Genomic DNA, 17,196 nt, shown 5'->3' with positions numbered 1-17,196 from the left:
TGCTCTCCCCTCTCGTCACCCAAGGGCCAGGGACAAGCTAGTCCCGGGGTGGGTTCTGACCCATGTTTTCAGACTCAGTTCTGTAGGCTTCAGGATCGTAGTTTCCTTCCTTCTGGTGTCTGCCCCCTAGTTGGTAAGCCTGGTCTAGAGGCTTGTGCAGGCTTCCTGGTGGGAGCCTGCCCACTGGTGAGTGGAGTTGGGTCTTGGCCCTCTGGTGGGCAGGGCCATGTCAAGGGGCATGTCTAGAGGTGGCTGTGGGTTCAGAAAGTGTTTAGGCAGCCTGTCTGCTGATGGATGGGGCTGTGTTCTGCCTGTTGGTTGTTTGGCCTGAGGCATCCCAGCATTGGGGCCTACAGGCTGTTGGGTGGGGCCTGGTCTTGGTGCTAACGTCCCAAGCAAGATATCAGCCTTCAGATGCATACTCCTGGATATGTTAACCACCAGCTTTTATGTCCCAGGAGAGAGCCACAGCTGCCCAAGAGACCCTCCAAGACCAGCAGGTAGGCCTAGCCCAGGCTCCTTTGGAGTCACTGCTTTTGTGCTGGGACCTGGTGCTCAAGGGACTTTGTGTGCACCCTCCAAGAGTGGAGTGTCTGTTTCCCCAAGTCCTGTGGAGTTCTTGAGATTAAGACCTGCTGGCCTTCAAAGCCAAATGCTCTGCGGGCTCCTCCTCCCAGTGCCAGATCCCCACGCTGGGGAGCCTGATGGTGGGGCTCAGAACTCTCACTCCCATGGGAGAACTTCTGTGATGTAATTATTCTCCAGTCAGTGGGTCATCCTCCCTGGGGGGTATGCGATTTGATTATATTGCAAGTATGCCCCTCCTACTGTCTCATTGTGATTTTTTCTTTGTCTTTGGATGTAGAATATCTTTTTTGGTAATGTTTCAGTCTTTTTTATTGACGGTTGTTCAACAGTTAGTTGTGCTTTTGGTGTGCTCATGGGAGGAGGGGAGCTCAAGGTCTTCTACTCCGCCATCTTGTCTTCTCCAACCTGGTTTGTTTTTTTAAGATTGTTTTGGCTTTGGGGGGTGTCTCTTGCGACTCCATATGAATTTTTAAATGAATTTTTTCTATTTTTGCCATTGGGTTTTTGATAGGGATTGCATTAAACCTGTAGATTGCTTTTGGTAATATTGACATCTTAACAATATTGTTTTCCAATCCATGAACATAGGATATCTTTCCATTTATTGGTGTCTTTCAAAATTTCTTTCAGTGACATTTTGAGCATACAAGTCTTTCACCTCCTTTGTCAAGTTATTTCCTAAGTGTTTTTTTCTTTTTGACGTTACAGTAAATGAAAGTTAAATTGCTTAATTAATTTTTTCTTCAGATTGTTCATTGTTAGTAAAGAGGCACACAGGTGGGTGTCTTTTGTTTCTGTTGTTGATTTTATATTCTGTGACTTTGATGGATTGCTTTATTAGTTCAGTTTTTGTGCAATCTTTAGGGTTTTCTACATATAAGATCATGTCATCTGTGAGTAGAGATAATTTTACTTCTTTCTCTCCAATTTGAATGTCTTTTCTTTCTTTTTCTTGCCTAATTACTCTGGTTAAGACTTCCAGGACTGTGTTGAATAAAAGTGGTGAAAGTGGGTATCCTTGTTTTACTTGATCTTAGAGGAAAAATTTCAGTATTTCACCATGAGTGTTACGTTAGTTGTGGGCTTTTGATATATAGCTTTTATTATATTGGGGTAGTTTCCTTCTATTCCTAGTTTGTTGAATGTTTTTATTATGGAAAGTTGAATTTTGTCAAATGCTTCTTCTGCATCAATTGAGATGATGGCATGGTTTATTTTCCTTCATTTTGTTAATAGAGTATACTGCATTGATCAGTTTTCATATGAACTAGCCTTGTATTCCAGGAATAAATCTCTTTTGGTCATGGTGTACAGTAATTTTAATGTGCTCTTGAATTCTGTTTGCTAGTATTTTATTGAGGATTTTTGGGTCAGTATTCATAAGGGATATTACTCAGTGGTTTTCTTGTAGTGTCTTTGTCTGGCTTTGGTATCAGTGTAAATCTGTCCTCACAGAATGAGTTTGGAAATGTTGCCTCCTCTGCAATTGCTTTGGAAGAGTTTGAGGAGGATTGATGTTGATTCTTCTTTAAATGTTTGGTAAAATTCACCAGTAGAGCCATCTGGTCCTGGGCTTTTCTTTATTGAGAGGTTTTTGATTACCAATTCAATCTCCTTACTAGTTATGGGTGTGTTCAGAGCTTCTATTTCTTCACGATTTAGACTTGGTCAATTGTGTATTTCTAGGAATTTATCCTTTTCATCTAGGTTGTCCAATTTGTTGGCATATAATCATTAAAGTACTCTCTGATAATACTTTTTATTTCTGTAAATTGAGTAATAATGTCTTCTCAGTTCTACTTTTAGTTATGTGAGTCTTTTCTTTTTTCCCTTAATCAGTCTAGCTTAAGGTTTGATCAGTTTGTTGATCTTTTTGAAGAAACAGCATTTGTTGATTTTCTCCATTGTTTTTCTATTTTCTGTTTATCCCTAATATTTATTTTTCCCTCTATTTTTTTTATTGGAGTATAGGTGATTTACAGTGTTAGTTTCTGCTGTACAGCAAAGTGAGTCAGTTATTCATACACATGTTATCCACTCTTTTTTAGATTCTATTCCTATATAGGTCATTACAGAGTACAGAATAGAGCTCCCTGTGCTGTTTAGTAGGTTCTTATTAGTTATCTATTCTATATACAGTAGTGTGTATATGTCAATCCCAATCTCCCAATTTATCCCTCCCCTCCCCTTTCTCGCCTGGTAACCACAAGTTTGTTTTCTACATCTGTGACTCAAGTTCTGTTTTATAAATAGGTTCACTTGTACCATTCCTTTAGATTCTGCATATAAGCGATATCATATGATATTTGTCTTTCTCTGTGTGACTTACTTCACTCAGTATGACAGTCTCTAGGTCCATCCATGTCGTTGCACATGGCATTATTTCGTTATTTTTTACGGCTGATATTCCATTGTATATATGTACCACATCTTCTTTATCCATTCCTCTGTTGATGGACACTGAGATTGCTTCCATGTCTTGGCTGTTGTAAATTGTGCTGCAGTGAACATTGGGGTACATGTCTTTTTGAATTATGGTTTTCTCTGGATATATGCCCAGAAGTAGGATTGCTGGATCATACGATACGGTAGTTCTATTTTTAGTTTTTTAAGGAATCTCCATATTGTTCTCCACAGTGGCTGCACCAATTTACATTCCCACCAACAGTGCAGGAGTGTTCCCTTCTCTACACACCCTCTCAACCATTTATTGTTTGTAGATTTTTTGGTGATGGCCTAATATTTATTATTTCTTTTATTCTGATAGCTTTTGGGTTTAGTTTGTTCTTTTCTAGTTGTAAAGTTAGGTTGTTGATTTGAGATTTTTCTTCTTTTTCAACGAATGTTCCAAGTGCCCTTAAGAAAAATATGTATTCTGCTGTTGTTGGGTAGAGTATCATGTATCTTTTTGTTAGGTTCAGTTAGTCTATAGCCATGTTCAAGTCCTGTGTTTCCTTCATAATCTTCTGTCTGGTTGTCCTATCCATTATTGAAAGTGGAGAATTGAAGTCTTCTCCTATTTTTGCAGAGCTGTCTACTTCTCCTTTCAATTCTGTCAACGTTTGCTTCCTGTATTTAGGAGTTCTGATGTTTGGTCTATGTATGTTTATAACTGTTACGTGTTCCTGGTGGTTTTGTCAATGTATAATCAATATATATTTTATCAATATACAAAGTCCTCTTATCAGTATATAATGTCCTTCTTTGTTTCTTGGATCAGTTTTTTACTTAGTATATATTTTGTCTGATATTAGTACAGTCATCCTTCCTCTTGTTTGGTTGCTATTTGTAAGGAATATCTTTTTTCCATCTTTTCTCTTTCAATCCATGTGTGTCGTTAGATCTAAAGTTACCCTCCTGTAGACAGCATGTAGTTGGATCTTGTATATTTAAAAATTTATTCTACCAATTTATGTTTTTCGATTGGGAAGTTTATTTACATTTAAAGTAATTAGTGATAGGCAAGGACTAATTATTGCCGTTTTGGTATTTGTTTTCTGTATGTCTCATAGCTTTTCTCCCCCTCATTTTCTCCCTTCTGTCTTTTTGATGAGTTAATTTTTTGTAGTGATAGGTCTTGACTCACTTCTCATTTTTCTTGTGTGTGTCCTGTAGATGTTTTCTTTGTGGGTACCTTGGGGAATCAGTATAACATCCTAATGTTATAATAATCTATTTTAAACTGATACCAACTTAAATTAGTCAAAAATTCGATTCCTTTAAAGCTCTACCTCGTTTATGTTATTGATATCATGAATTACATTTTATATACTGTGTACTCAGTAATATAGATTTAAATTATTTTTATGCTTTTGTCTTTTAAATCCTACAAAGGCATAAAAGTGGAGTTATGAACCAAAATTACAATACACAGGTTTTTATATTTGGCTGTGTGTTTGCTTTTACTGGAGAACTTTATATTTTTCAATATATGTATTTGACTGACTTTTGATCATCCTTTCATCAACTTGAAGGACTCCCTTTAATACTGACCATAGGGCAGGCCTAGTGGTAATGAACTCTGTCAGCTTTTATGTATCTAGAAATGTCTTAAATCCCCCCTCATTTTCAAAAGACAGTTTTTGCCAGAGTTGACAGGTTTTTTTTTTTCTTTCCGGACTTTAAATCTGTTGTCCCGACCTGATACATAAACTATGCTAGCTTCCGGTCTGATCTGTGAGTCGGATGAGAGAGAAACCCGTTTCTTGGGAGCCCCTAGACCAGCCAGAAGGTCACAGACAAGTCCTTTCTTTCCCTCTGTCCCAAGGGAGGCCCAGGGGCTGGACGGCTGCCTCCTGTCTCCACGGGGCTGTGCTGGGGGAGTGGGGCAAGGGCGACAATGACCTTTCCTGCCATCGGGGGTGAGGCTTTTCCTTGGCTGCTGCAGGGCCTGGCCTGGCTTCTAACCCTCCCACAGAGCTGCTGTGGTCAGTCTGGGTGGTTCATCCTGTGTTTCCTCCAAGGAGCGCGGGCTGGGCTTCGCTGTCCGCCCTCTGGCTGATATCCCTCCCCGCCGGCTTCCTTTTCAGTGTATCTTTCGTGTGGTTTGCCTGTGTCATCCAGGACCTGCTTCAGGGGAGAGTCCTGGCAGGTGATCTGTCTGGACTGCCAAGTGTGACGGGGCCTTTATCCTCCCAGCTGACCCCAGCCTGGTCGGATAGCGAGGCAGCGTTCACAGGTGTGTCCCCTCAACTGAGACAGGCTTGCAGTGTCCTCTGTACCCAGTGTTGCTAATGGTGGCCTTGCGTCTCTTTGAGTCTCATTTCTCATAGGTAGTCTGTTGATTTTAGCTTCCTATCTGAACTTTTTTTTTTTGGCGGGGGCTGCGTGTCGTGCGGCTTGCAGGATCTTAGCTCCCCAACCAGGGATTGAACCCGTGCCCCCTGCACTGCACATGCAGAGTCCTAACCACTAGATGGCCAGGGAAGTCCCCCATCTGAACTTCTTTTGCATTTTTTTTTTATCATCCACGTTCTGAAATTTCACTGCGGTATTTCTGGCATGGACCGTTTTCCCTTACCTTATATACATCTTAGATTTTTCAATCTAAAGACGTATGTCTGTCTTCAGCTCTATGAAAATCCTATTTTTTGTGATTTCTTATATTCTGATATGCGTTCACATTCCCTCTCTCTAACTCTAACGTATACACATGCAGCTTCTGGATCTGCCTTCTTTCCATCTCTGTCTGGTTGTGCTTCATTCTGGGAAAACACCTGCGCTTGATTTTTCATTTCACTCATTTCCTCTTAATCTTGCTCTCAAGCTCTGTGCTACTGAGGTCATTGTGAGGAGTCCTGCTTGTCTCCGTGTTTTACTTTACATTCAGAGACCGAGTCTGTGCTTTCTAGAACCCCAGACCGTCTCTCCCTGTGCGAAGGCACCAGCCTCTGCCACCCCCTGGCTTAGCTGTCCTAGAGTCTTACTCGGGTTCTGTCTTGATTGTTTCCTTAGGCTTTTGCCTCCATTTTTGGAGTCTGCTGAGTCTGTCATGACTGTGGCCTTCAGGGCACAGGGATTCTTGGTCACTCGAGCATCCTCTATTTGGGTTTCCTCCTAGTCTGTGGATCTCCTTCTGTAGAGCAGGTGACCCCCTGGTGGCTGGGGGGCGTCACAGTGTGTTCCCTGGAGGTACAGGCCGCTCACTGGTCTGTGTCCCTCTTACTGTGGCCACTCTGGGCACTTCCCTGCCTGTGACCCCAGCACACAACCTCACTGCTTCTGCTCAGCCAAGCGTCCCCTCGTCGGCACAAGCCAGTCAGGCGAGAGGAGAGGCGCCTCTTGTTGAAGCCAAGTCGCCACCTGTCCGAGGTGCCCGTTGTCCCCGGGGCCTCCTGTCCTGGGCGGGAAACGTGTCCTGCCGTCATTTCTGGGCGTGGGTCCTCTGTCCACCTAACTCCCCTGCTCTCTATGCCCAAGGATTCCCTCTGAACCTGTGTTACACTGTAGAAGCCTCTTCTTGTTTCCAGTGTGTGTCTGAAAGCTGTCTGCTCTCTGCCATGTTGAGCCCTGTGATGCTGGACTGGAGTCAGAGATACCCGTGTAAACTACGTGTGTTTAGGACGCACAGAGGGAGACGAAACTAAATTTGCGTGTGTGCACAGCGGGGTTAGGGTGCATACACGTACGTTTCCTGGCTCCATCCATAAGAGGACCTAGAGACACTGACACCGCAGTAGCACCAAGTGGAACTTTCAGGAGAAACAGCATGTGTGCATAGCTTCAGATATGTCCCCCAATAATTGTGAATCGCTCTGGTAGTTTTAGAAAGTGTCCTCAAAGCTTCGATCTGCTTCCATGGAGGAGCAGTAGCTTAATTCCCCTCCCCCTGAGCGTGGGGCAGACCTGATGAGTGACTTCTAGCTGATGGCGTGTGGGGAAGGGAAAACCGTGAGTTTGCAGTGCAGAATCCCGGCAGACGCACCTCAGCCGAGGTCAGGGCACCTGTGATCAGCCGTGTGGTGTCACGCGCCTCGGAGTCTGCACACGAGGAGAAGGCACCTCCCCTCGGCAGCCTCTTTCCCCCGAACCCGCACCCTCAGTTTAGTCGTGGGGAGGCACCAGACAAGCCCACGTTGAGGGGCCTTCTGCAGAAGGCCTGAGCAGCACTCCTTGAGGTGCCACGGTGAGAAAGACGAGGGAAGGTGAGGACCCATCACTGCCTGGAGGAGACCAAGGAGCCAGCGGGGGGTCCGGACTTACTTCCTGGAACAGAGAAGGGACAGCGGTGGGAAAGCCGGGATGTGCAAATACATCCTGTCACCTAGCTGGTGGTGTTGAGCCAGTGTTAACGTCTTAGTTTGATGACTGTCCTGTGGTTCTATAAGGCAGTGGTCCCCAACCTTTTTGGCACCAGGGACCGGTTTCGCGGAAGACGATTTTTCCACGGACGAGGGTGGGGAGGGATGGCTCAGGCGGTAATGTGAGCGACGGTGAGTGGCAGATGAAGCTTTGCTCGGTGGCCCGCCGCCCACCTCGTACTGTGCGGCCCAGGGGCTGGGGACCCCTGCTGTAAGGTGTTACGATCAGTAGAAACTGGGCGACAGGTATATGGGAAACTCTCTGCGCTGACTTTGGAACTCTTGCAAAAAAAAGTCTACATTTATTTAGAAATAAAAAGTTAGACGGTTGTCTTTCCCTACTCTCCAATTTGAGGAAGGAGAAGGACAGCAAGGGTCAGTCCTCTCTCTTAATCCAGTAAGTATTTTTTGTTGTGAATGGGCCAGATGACCTTGTGAAGCTCTAACTCGCTGGGCGAGTCAGGACCTGGCAGCAAACAGGAGGTGCAGGGACAGGAGCCGAGCAGAATTAAGGAGGGTCCTCCGCAAGGTTGTGGGGGCAAGGCTCTCCAGGCCGCGTAGCGGCAGGAAGTGATCCTCACCTGGGGGACGGGAGGAGGGGCTGGTCCCCACGCCTGGGCCTGTCGCTGAGGGAGAGGCCGCGTGGCCGAGCTGCAGCCAGAACCGCAGGGCGGGGAGGCGTGTTGATGCAGCTGTAAGGGCTCGTGAGATTAAGAGAGACTGAAGATGTTTGAGTGTATGTGATCCAAACGCACGCTTAGGAAGGGCCTGCGGGCTGCTTCTGCTGAGATGAATCTGGGTTGGTCTAGAGACGCTCCAGCTTCCCACTCCTTTGCCTTGGAGTCTTGAAAGGCCCCAGCCTGTGCCAGGACTGGCCTCGTGCCTCTAGCTCCTAGCCTGACCTCTCCAGGACCGTCGTTCTAGGGGAAAGAAATGTCCCTGTACCTTGATGGAGACCTGACCCCCCCCTTGCCCGAGGGCCCCTGCCCGAGGTTCACCCTCCTGGCCGGCCCTGTTCCTTCCCTCCTTCGTGGCTCCATCCCACACGGCCCTGGATAATGGACCCTCTGAGGGTCTTCATCTGCACACCAATTCCCGCCACCATCCTGGCCAATTTCAGCCTCCACGTGGATAACTCATCCGAAACCCACGCTCCCCAGTGTCTGGACGGGAATCCACTGCCCGTCAGCCCCGTTGCCGTCCCCTGGCCTAATTCCCTGAAACCCACAGCTGCTTGCCCCCGGCTCTCCCCGCCTTCATCCCTATGGGATCTCCAGGCACCCTCTCCTCCGCTCCCTTTCCTGCTCAGCCTGGACTTGGTCTCAGGCCTCTGGCACCAGGAGGCACCTCCATGCCGCTTCGTGGGTTGTACGGGTTCTAGACTTGTGCACGTGTTTTACACGCTTCCCAGCCAGTGGAAATGAGGCTTCTTGAGGAAGGACTGCCTTTCTGATTCGTACTGAGGGTCATGGGCCAGCACCAGCCCTCTGACTACCCTGATACGTTGCAGTTGGTTGACTCACAGGAACCAACACACGGGCACCGGCGTCTCTGGGCCGCAGGGGGCCCGGGGCAGGGGGGGGGGGGGCGGGTGGAGCGGGTGTGGCCTCGGTGAGTCCCTTGCGGCTCTGCTCCACCTGCGCCCTGGTTCCTGGGAGGACACCCGAGGCAGGTGTCAGGCCACCTGGATGAAGCCAGAGCCGACTGGGGCTCCACAGTGGTGACCTGATGTGCCCCAGGCGCCCAAAGACAAGAAGCCTCCCCTTACTTGTACAAAGAAAAGTAATTCTGGGGGCTTCCCTGGCCGTCCAGTGGTTGGGAGCCTGGGTTTGATCCCTGGTCAGGAAACTAAGGTCCCGCAAGCCACACGGCGCAGCCAAAAAAAAAAAAGTAAAAAAGAATTATGTATTTTCCTCAGAGTTCAGTAATGTAGTGAACTCAGTACAAAGGAGCCAAGAAAATATATTTGCTTTGAAACTTTTTCTCATCTATATCTTGAATTTTGCTGGCAAAGGCTGTGACGTTAGGAGAAGCTACCCCTTTTAAAGGAGAAAGCTGCATTTCCGATCTCGCTTTTTTATCCCAAGAGAAGAGGGACTTACATATGTTTCTTAAGCAGGACACTTTGCCAAGGTGGGGTGATTGGCTGCTGGTCACGTGAGCTGCGACTCGTGGGCGGGGAGGAGGGATGGCAGGATGGGGGGGAGCCCGGCACCCCTCATGGACCGGCTGGATGGTCAACGGCTGAGGTTCTTGGTGACACGCGTGCCCACGTGTGCACGTGTATGTGTGATCGCACACCTGTGAGGGGAAGAGCTGGGCCTGTGTTGCCACCTCTCCAGCCCCGAGTCACCGTTTTGAAAGCTGGCAGGACAGTTGGCTCTGGCAGCAGTGAGGGGGCGTCTGCTGGCCTGTCCTGAGACCACCTCTCCAAGAAGGGTGGACCTGGCTTCGGCACTGCCGCCCGACTCACCCTTTGCCCTTCTTTTCCATCCTAGGCCAACACTGGGCAGATCGATGACCCCCAGGAGCAGCACAGAGTCATCAGCAGTAACCTCGCCCTCATCCAGGTGACCCTCCCGTTTGTCCCTTCATGCTTCATGCGCGTCGCAAACTTGTGTCTCCTCCTAACTGGGGGGTCGCGGGGGACATCTCACGGAGCCAGGAAGCCCGAGGTAGCAGTAGGCTGGGCCTGGATCTGGACGGAAGTGTTTGTATCCAGAGCCTCCCGGGTTCCTCTGGCCGGGGCAGGCTGTGGCCACACCGAGAACTGGACCCAGGTCGCACTGGCGTGCAGGTGAGACCGTCACTGACCAGCAGGCTGCCCTGGGCAGGACACACAGACTCAGGAGGGGCCTTGACTTCTCACCTGGGCTCCGGAGCCCGTTTCCAGCTCCCCGCTGGGCATCTCCAGAGCAGTGTCGCCAGATCCGGCCCCGTCGCCTGCCCTCCTCACACCCCTCTTTGAAGTCCCCGACTCCGTCTGGTTTGGGCTGGAAGTTTGCTCTGGGGTGGCCCAGCTCAGGGGCCTCATCTGTGAGATGGGCTGCTGTGCGGCTCGTCGGGTGGGATTCGCGTGCCCAGTGAGTGACACTCCCATCTGACCCGGCTAGAAACCCAGCAGCCCTCAGCCTGCCTCTGTCCCTCACCCTTCCGTCCAGCCACTCTGAGGACCCTCCCCTGGGCCACCTGGAGCCCAGCCCCGCTGCCCTGGCCTCCCCGTCCAGGCACCTGGGCTCCAGTGCGCTTCTGCACGGCCCCTGCCTGGCCTTTTCTAACCCTCGAGCTCAAGGGGCCTCCTCCCCCTGGAGCCCCTTTGCCGGCCCCCCTCCCCTCCCCTCCCCTCCCCTCCTGGGATGTCCTTTCCCCTCCCCGGCACCCCGTGGGGACTCTCCTCAGACCCGGCTCCAGCCTGGCACTGGCTGCCTCTCCGGGCCTTGCGGGCGCCGTCAGGCCGTCCTGGACGCAGTTCTGTGTTTAGACGTCTGCCTCGTCCACCGAGGTGCTTCACAGGGGCCGGGTCTACAGCCTGTGGCTGAAGCCCCTGGAGGTTAAAGCTCTCACGAGGCCCCGGCAGAGGGTCTGCAGGGGCGGGTGGTAAACACCTCAGCGACAGTCACTGGTTTTGCGTTTCTTTTCCTACCGACTCCTCCTCAACCGGTGTTGATTAGGTCCTGCTGTGGGCAGGCCCTGGCCTGGCACGTGGTCCTGTCACAGCGTGGATGCAATTGGTCTCCTCCATTTTTTAAAAAGCTTAACATCAAAGCATAAAGGATGCAGTAAGTTCCATACTTAAAACTTTTTAAATAACTTCAGCATATTCTATCACGACAACGTACCCAAGAGTGATACGTGAGCCAGGACCTCACGGGTAAGAGGGAAGGGCAGCTGGGGGCTGGCTCTGCGGGGCCTGTGCAGACCTGCCGAGCTCGGCCCGTCCGCTCACAGACCGACCCCTCGCCCTGCGGGGCACCTGCAGTTACAGGCGCCTACTCGATAAGCTATACTGCAGTGAGAGTGTTCTCCTTTTGCATAGATTTCTTAAGAGAACTTCCCACAAGTTCACAAGGTATGAACAGTTTAAGGCTCTAGATGTTTCCCGAAAGGATTGCAAAATATCTGATTTCTTGGTGCAATAACAGCACTAGAATTAATAATTGAAATGGGACTTCACTGGTGGCGCAGTGGTTAAAGAATCTGCTAGCCAGTGCAGGGGACATGGGTTTGAGCCCTGGTCCGGGAAGATCCGACATGTCGCGGAGCAACTGAGCCCGTGTGCCACAACTACTGAGCCTGTGCTCTAGCGCGCAGCAACGAAGACCCAACTCAGCCAAAAATAAATAAATGAATTTATTTATTAAAAAAAAAACTTGAATTATTAGTTCCTCATAAGCTCACCAGCATGGGAAGGACTCTTCTAAACCCTTTCTTTGTTTGCAGACACATGGATGTGCCCACAGACAGAGACCACACGAGTTCCCATGTTTCTATGCATAAAACATACTATACTGTACGTGTAACTTCATAAATAGCACTTTTCTCTTAATAGTGACTTAACGAATGGACGTCACTCTGTACAGAGCAGCTCCAATCACCATCATGATTATGTGCTTCTTTGTCCGCATGTGTACGTTTCTCTGGGAAAATGCTAGATCATCAGGTATTTGGATAACTTAGACAAATTTCCTACCAGAATTCCTGTATCAATTTTACCACCATCAGTGTGTAAGACAACCATCGTCCCACGTATTTGTCCGTGTGTACTTTGTACTGCCGACCTTTGAGTTTTAACTTTACTTCATCCGACAGGTAAGAAGTATACCCCATCCATCCATTTACCCGATGAGCAGAGACCCCAGTGCCAAGAAAATCAAACAGTCCTTACTTTTAATAGAGGAGGACCAGCCCTGGCTACAAATAACCCTAATCCTAACCTTCCAATTGGGATTTTATTTAAAGTTTTCCTGATTACTAGGGATTTGATCATCTTTTGTGTGTTTCTTAGCCGTTTGTATTTCCTTTCTGTGGATTACCTGTCATATCCCTTATGCACTGTTCTCTCACCTTATCTTTTTATTATTGTTGATTTGGTAAAATGGACTCATTATTCTGGATACTAATCTTTTATTAGTTATGTAAGACGGAAAATTTTCTCCAAATCTATCCCTGCCTTTGTTTTGTGGTGTCTTTTGTAACACAGAAGTCATGCTTGGACTTTGTAAATCTTACCTGTATTTTTCTTTATAGATTTTATATGTTTCATCTTTAGTAGGAGGCCTTCCCTAATCCAAAATCTGAAACACATTATTCAGTACTTTCATCCATTTCACACTTTAGGTTTTTATGTTTAGGTATATGTGTGTGAACGGTATAAAGTCAGAATCTATTTTATTTTTCCAAGCAAATACCCGGTTTCTCTTACCTTATGTATTCCATCCTGATTTGAAATGCCACCTTGATCATAGTAAACTTTCATACATTCATGATTAAATTTTCATACATTAAATTTAAAATTTTCACATATTCATGGTTCAATTCCTGGATCCTGTTCTGTCCTGCTGACCTATTTGTCTATTTCTCTGCCAAGCCACCGTTTTTAATACTATAGCTTTAAAGTACATATTCATAATGAAAATGCCAAAATTTCCATTTTCTTTCTCAAAGTTGTTATGGCTATTCTTGCACATCTGCTCATTTTTGTGAAAGTTAAACTTAAAATGAGTTGTCAGGTGCCATGAAGAATCTTGGGACCCTGAGTGGAATTTCGTGTGTGAGCTGGGCGTGTTCTCGTCTGCGGAGCCTGACTGGCCTCGCATGTGCGCCGGGGCCTCAGCTCCGACGGCTCTGGTGTCTCCCGGGGGTCCTGGGCGTTTCCGGGGGGCAGGGGCACTGTCTGTGCTGCTGGAGATCACAGCACTTTTGTCCAGACCAGTGAGAGGGGCTGTGAGGAAACACGGGGGGCCCTTGACCGAGGACCCTACACAAGATGACGGGGAAGGACGGGGCGGGGCAGCGGTTTCCGCAGGGATCGGGCTGAAGGGGGTGTCGGCTTTGTTGCTCTCGGGCGAGGTCAGCAGGCCTGCCTCACATCTGGTTCCTGCCCGCAGGTGCAGGCCACCGTCGTGGGGCTCCTGGCCGCCGTGGCAGCCCTGCTCCTGGGCGCGGCGTCGGGGCAGGAGCTGGACGTGGTGGAGGCGGAGGTGCTGTGCGCCAGCAGCGTCATCACCGCCTTCCTGGCGGCCTGCGCCCTGGGTGAGCAGCCCTCGGGGTCCTGCGCGGGTCGGGGTGCCGCTGGGTCGTCACACCCACCTTGACCTGGAGGGCGGCGAGGGGGTCCCTGCCCTCTGCTGGGGCAGAGACACGTCTCTCTGTGACTGGCTGGCGGGAGGGCCCGGGCGGGGTCTGGGGCAAGGCAGGTCCTGTGCCCCCTCCCCCGCCTGAGGCCACCCCGCTTCACGCTCCTTTTGGAGTGCTTGCGAGTATCTGAAGCTCTCGTGTCAGCTCCCTGCACGACGGCAGCTCCTCCGAGAGGGGCCTGCGTGTCCTCTTCTACCATCTGCTGTCCCCACCCCGCTCCTGCCACGCCGCCTCAGCCCCGGGGAGCTCACGCGCATCAGCGAGGAGCCCAGTGGGTGCGCACATGTTCACCACTCAGCACTCCCCGAGCCTCCTGTGTGCCAGCTTCTGTCCCGGAGCCCGGGACACGCTGGGGGCCGACGCTGCGGGGCTCATCCTAGTTCAGGGTGATCCCTCGGTGCGCGAGCACACGGGTGACTCCAGTCTCGCGGTCCCGACTCGCTCGCAGTCACGCTGTGTTTGCTTCACACGCTTGTTCCCTTGTGTACTGTCTGCTCCTCCACCAAGCAAGTAGTATGAGTGCAGAGCCCGTGGTTCTTTCCACACTTAACCAAGGCACCAGCCAGCTCCCAGGTTTTCTGAATGGACAGTGGTCACACTGGTTCTCTCTGGACCGGGTGTCTGTGTGTATCGTGCAAAGCGCACGCAGGTCCAGGAAGGAAGAGGGGTAGCCTTGTAAAGTCGACTGTTCACTCACCCGACCCCCAGCAGGATGCAGCTGGTTATTCGGTGGCTGTGGTTCCTACCAGGCAGCTGCATCCCCGTGCAGGAGCCCAGGTCAGGGCAGGGCCAGAGCGCGGAAACCCAGGAGCCAATTCACAGACCTGCTGCATGCCTGCACGTCTGGGCCAAGGAAGGGCTGAACCTTCTGAGAGAACAGAGCCTAGGAGACACCAAGTCTCCAGAAGGCGGTGCCGTTCCCATGGGCCATCCTAGCTTCTGTTTTATAGATGAGAAGACTGAGGCCTCAGATGGGGTGCACCTCAGTGGCAAGGACATAGCCGGGATTGTCCCAAGGTGAGGGGGACTCAGGAAGCGTGGCTGGTGGGTCACAGCATGACCTTGGCCTGTCTGAGCCATGAAGCCGGGCAGTGGTGCTGGTGGTTTGTAATAAGTGATCTCAAACCGGTGGTGTCCTCTACACATCCCTGTGGGATTGTCACCAGACCACCAGCTCAGCCAGGCAGTGTCAATTCACTTACAAATGACATTGCAAAAGAATAAAGTTGCTGGGACCTGGTCACAAAACAGCACAGACTGTGGCCAGCAGCTTTCGATGGCACCGTGATAACTCTGATTACTTTTAGAGTTACAGAACGCTGGGTCCAGTGTTAAAACAGCAGTGGCCAAGATGCGAAGTGTCTTCTTAAAGGCCACACAAGATGCTGCTGGATTTTGTCCCAGGCAGTGTGGCATGGGGGGTGGAAGCACGTCACAGTGGCCTCAGAACCGAGTCAGAACAGAAACAGGTCCTGGGAGGTGTAGCGGCCACAAGGAAGGGCCTCTCAGGTCCAGCAGGGATGTCACCCTGCACTCGTGGCCACGTGCTGGGCCCTGGCAGCCCCTCAGGCCCCCCAGTGCCGTGCTGCCTTCTGTGTGCCCCCCCTTCCCTCCCTCCCTCCAGGGACCACCTGCACTGCCGCCCCACACTGCCCCAGACCCCGCCCTGCCGTCTTCCCCGCAGGCTTTGCCCCTTGGAAACCACTCACGGGGCCAGTTGCCCCCCCCAGGGCCCCTGCTGCTCAGAGCAGTTTGGGGTCCACCTTCCTGCCAGGAGGGCTGTGAGCATCACACCTGTAGTTCCCAAGGTGGGGAGCGTCTCCCCGACGGCTCAGGGGGTCATCAGAGTGCTTGGGCCGCTCCACAGCGTCAAGCCCGCGAGACCCAGGGCAGAGTCCAAGCCTCGCGGCCCCAGTGCAGGGAGGGACCCCGAGAGCGGGCGGCTCCGTGGGTGCAGCGAGCTCCTGGCCAGCCCCGCCACCCGCTCACCGGCCGCCTGTCCCCTCCCCCTGCAGGGATGCTGATGGTCTGCATAGTGATCGGCGCCCGAAAGCTCGGGGTCAACCCGGACAACATTGCGACGCCCATCGCGGCCAGCCTGGGAGACCTCATCACCTTGTCCCTCCTGGCGTTCGTCAGCAGCTTCTTCCACAAACACAGAGGTAGGGCTCGAGGCTGGGGTCTGTTCTTTTACAGGCGAGGCCTGGGGTCACTGGGCAGATGGGGGTCGCCCCCAGGTGCCGCCAGCTTTTCCAGTGCACCATGGGGACAGGTCTCTCCGGGCAGCAGATGTACAAGTTGTCAGTGTCTACCTCTGACAGAGGCTGGTCTGGGCACTTCAGCACCTCCTCGCGGGGGGCACAGTTCACGCCAGACACACACCAGCTGCCAGAGAGGTGACTCCAGGCAGGAGTGTCACAGCCAAGGAGGCAGAAGCCAGGCTCCTCAGAAGGTGGCCTGTGACCTGGTCAGCCGCCGAGGGGGCGTTTGCACACGTTCTGGGAACAAGACCTTGTGGCCACCCCCCCACCCCGACATCGCCCAAGTCCGCGTGGGGACACAGCTTGGCTCGCGCCCTGGACGCTGTGGACACACGGCAACCCCTTGCCGGCGGCTCCCTCACTGCGTCTGCACAGCTGAGCACCCGCTCCAAGTGTCCCGTCTGTGGCCTCCCACCTGGTGTGGCCCCCCCCAGGATGGCTGCACGCCTGTCCGGATCTAGCAGATGTCAGTTCCGAGTGCGGTCACGGCTTCCATGGGTGGAGTGGACAGCAACGAAGGTGAAACGTGGGGCGTGGTGGGCGCGTGGACCCAGGGGTTTAAGGAATCGCCGGTTTTTACATGTGGGCAACAGAAGTGGCCCAGGACACGCTCCCAGTGAGGGTGGCGTGGCTCCGCGAGCCCCAGCCATCCAGGAAAGGCCTGCAGCAACAGGAAGGATGGTTTGGGAGATGCTGAAAGTTCACGAAGTGGAGGTGAAGATCTAACAAGACGCCCTAATTTTATTCTTCAAACACACTGAATTTCAAAGATTTGTGCACGGACTAGTTATGGAGTCTGATTTGCAAAATAACTTTTGAGTTACCGGCCTCCCCGGGCCCTCCTCCCGTCTGCACCCAGCCCCATGCCTCCACACACACCCGGGACGTCAAGTCCCGTTGGGTCACCCGTCCCTGCAGTGAGAGACTGGGTTATCTCGGGGGTCCCGGCTGGGCAGCAGTCAGGTGGGTCCTCGCTGACGAGGGTGAGCCTGCAGCCGCTGCGCCTGTGCTATCACCAGGGAGACGGCCACCGCGGCTGGGAGGCTACGGCCCTGAGTGGCGACACTCCCAGCTGCCGCATCCAGGCCAGCGGACACCTGCCAAGGCCCTGGGCCTACCTCCTGCCCAGGACGCTCAGGGCACAAGGATGGCCACAGCTGTTTCCTGCGTAGAAGGGCAGGGGCCCCAGG

The 17,196-nt window shown here is 51.4% G+C and overlaps 1 protein-coding gene across 8 annotated transcripts in view; it reads left to right on the top strand.

Moving 5' to 3' along the window:
- SLC41A3 (solute carrier family 41 member 3) overlaps nt 1-17,196 on the top strand; it is a 57,213-nt gene that overhangs the window by 32,542 nt on the left and 7,475 nt on the right. For 6 of the 8 annotated variants that reach the window (XR_009505981.1, XM_059940553.1, XM_059940554.1 and 3 more), the window contains exons 3-5: nt 9,887-9,958; nt 13,496-13,640; nt 15,761-15,907. Coding sequence is in view for 7 of the 8 variants with exons in the window: in XM_059940553.1 (XP_059796536.1) it covers nt 9,887-9,958; nt 13,496-13,640; nt 15,761-15,907 (364 nt within the window). In the remaining variant the exon portion in view is untranslated. Of the gene's footprint in view, nt 1-9,886; nt 9,959-13,495; nt 13,641-14,695; nt 14,763-15,760; nt 15,908-17,196 lie in introns of all 8 variants that reach the window. The other 2 variants (XM_059940558.1, XM_059940557.1) reach the window with 1 other exon arrangement.

This window comes from Balaenoptera ricei, chromosome 11 (genome assembly GCF_028023285.1).
Source record: "Balaenoptera ricei isolate mBalRic1 chromosome 11, mBalRic1.hap2, whole genome shotgun sequence".
In the NCBI taxonomy this organism is placed as follows: Eukaryota; Metazoa; Chordata; class Mammalia; order Artiodactyla; family Balaenopteridae; genus Balaenoptera; species Balaenoptera ricei.
This window is presented reverse-complemented; position numbering and strand designations above follow the sequence as displayed.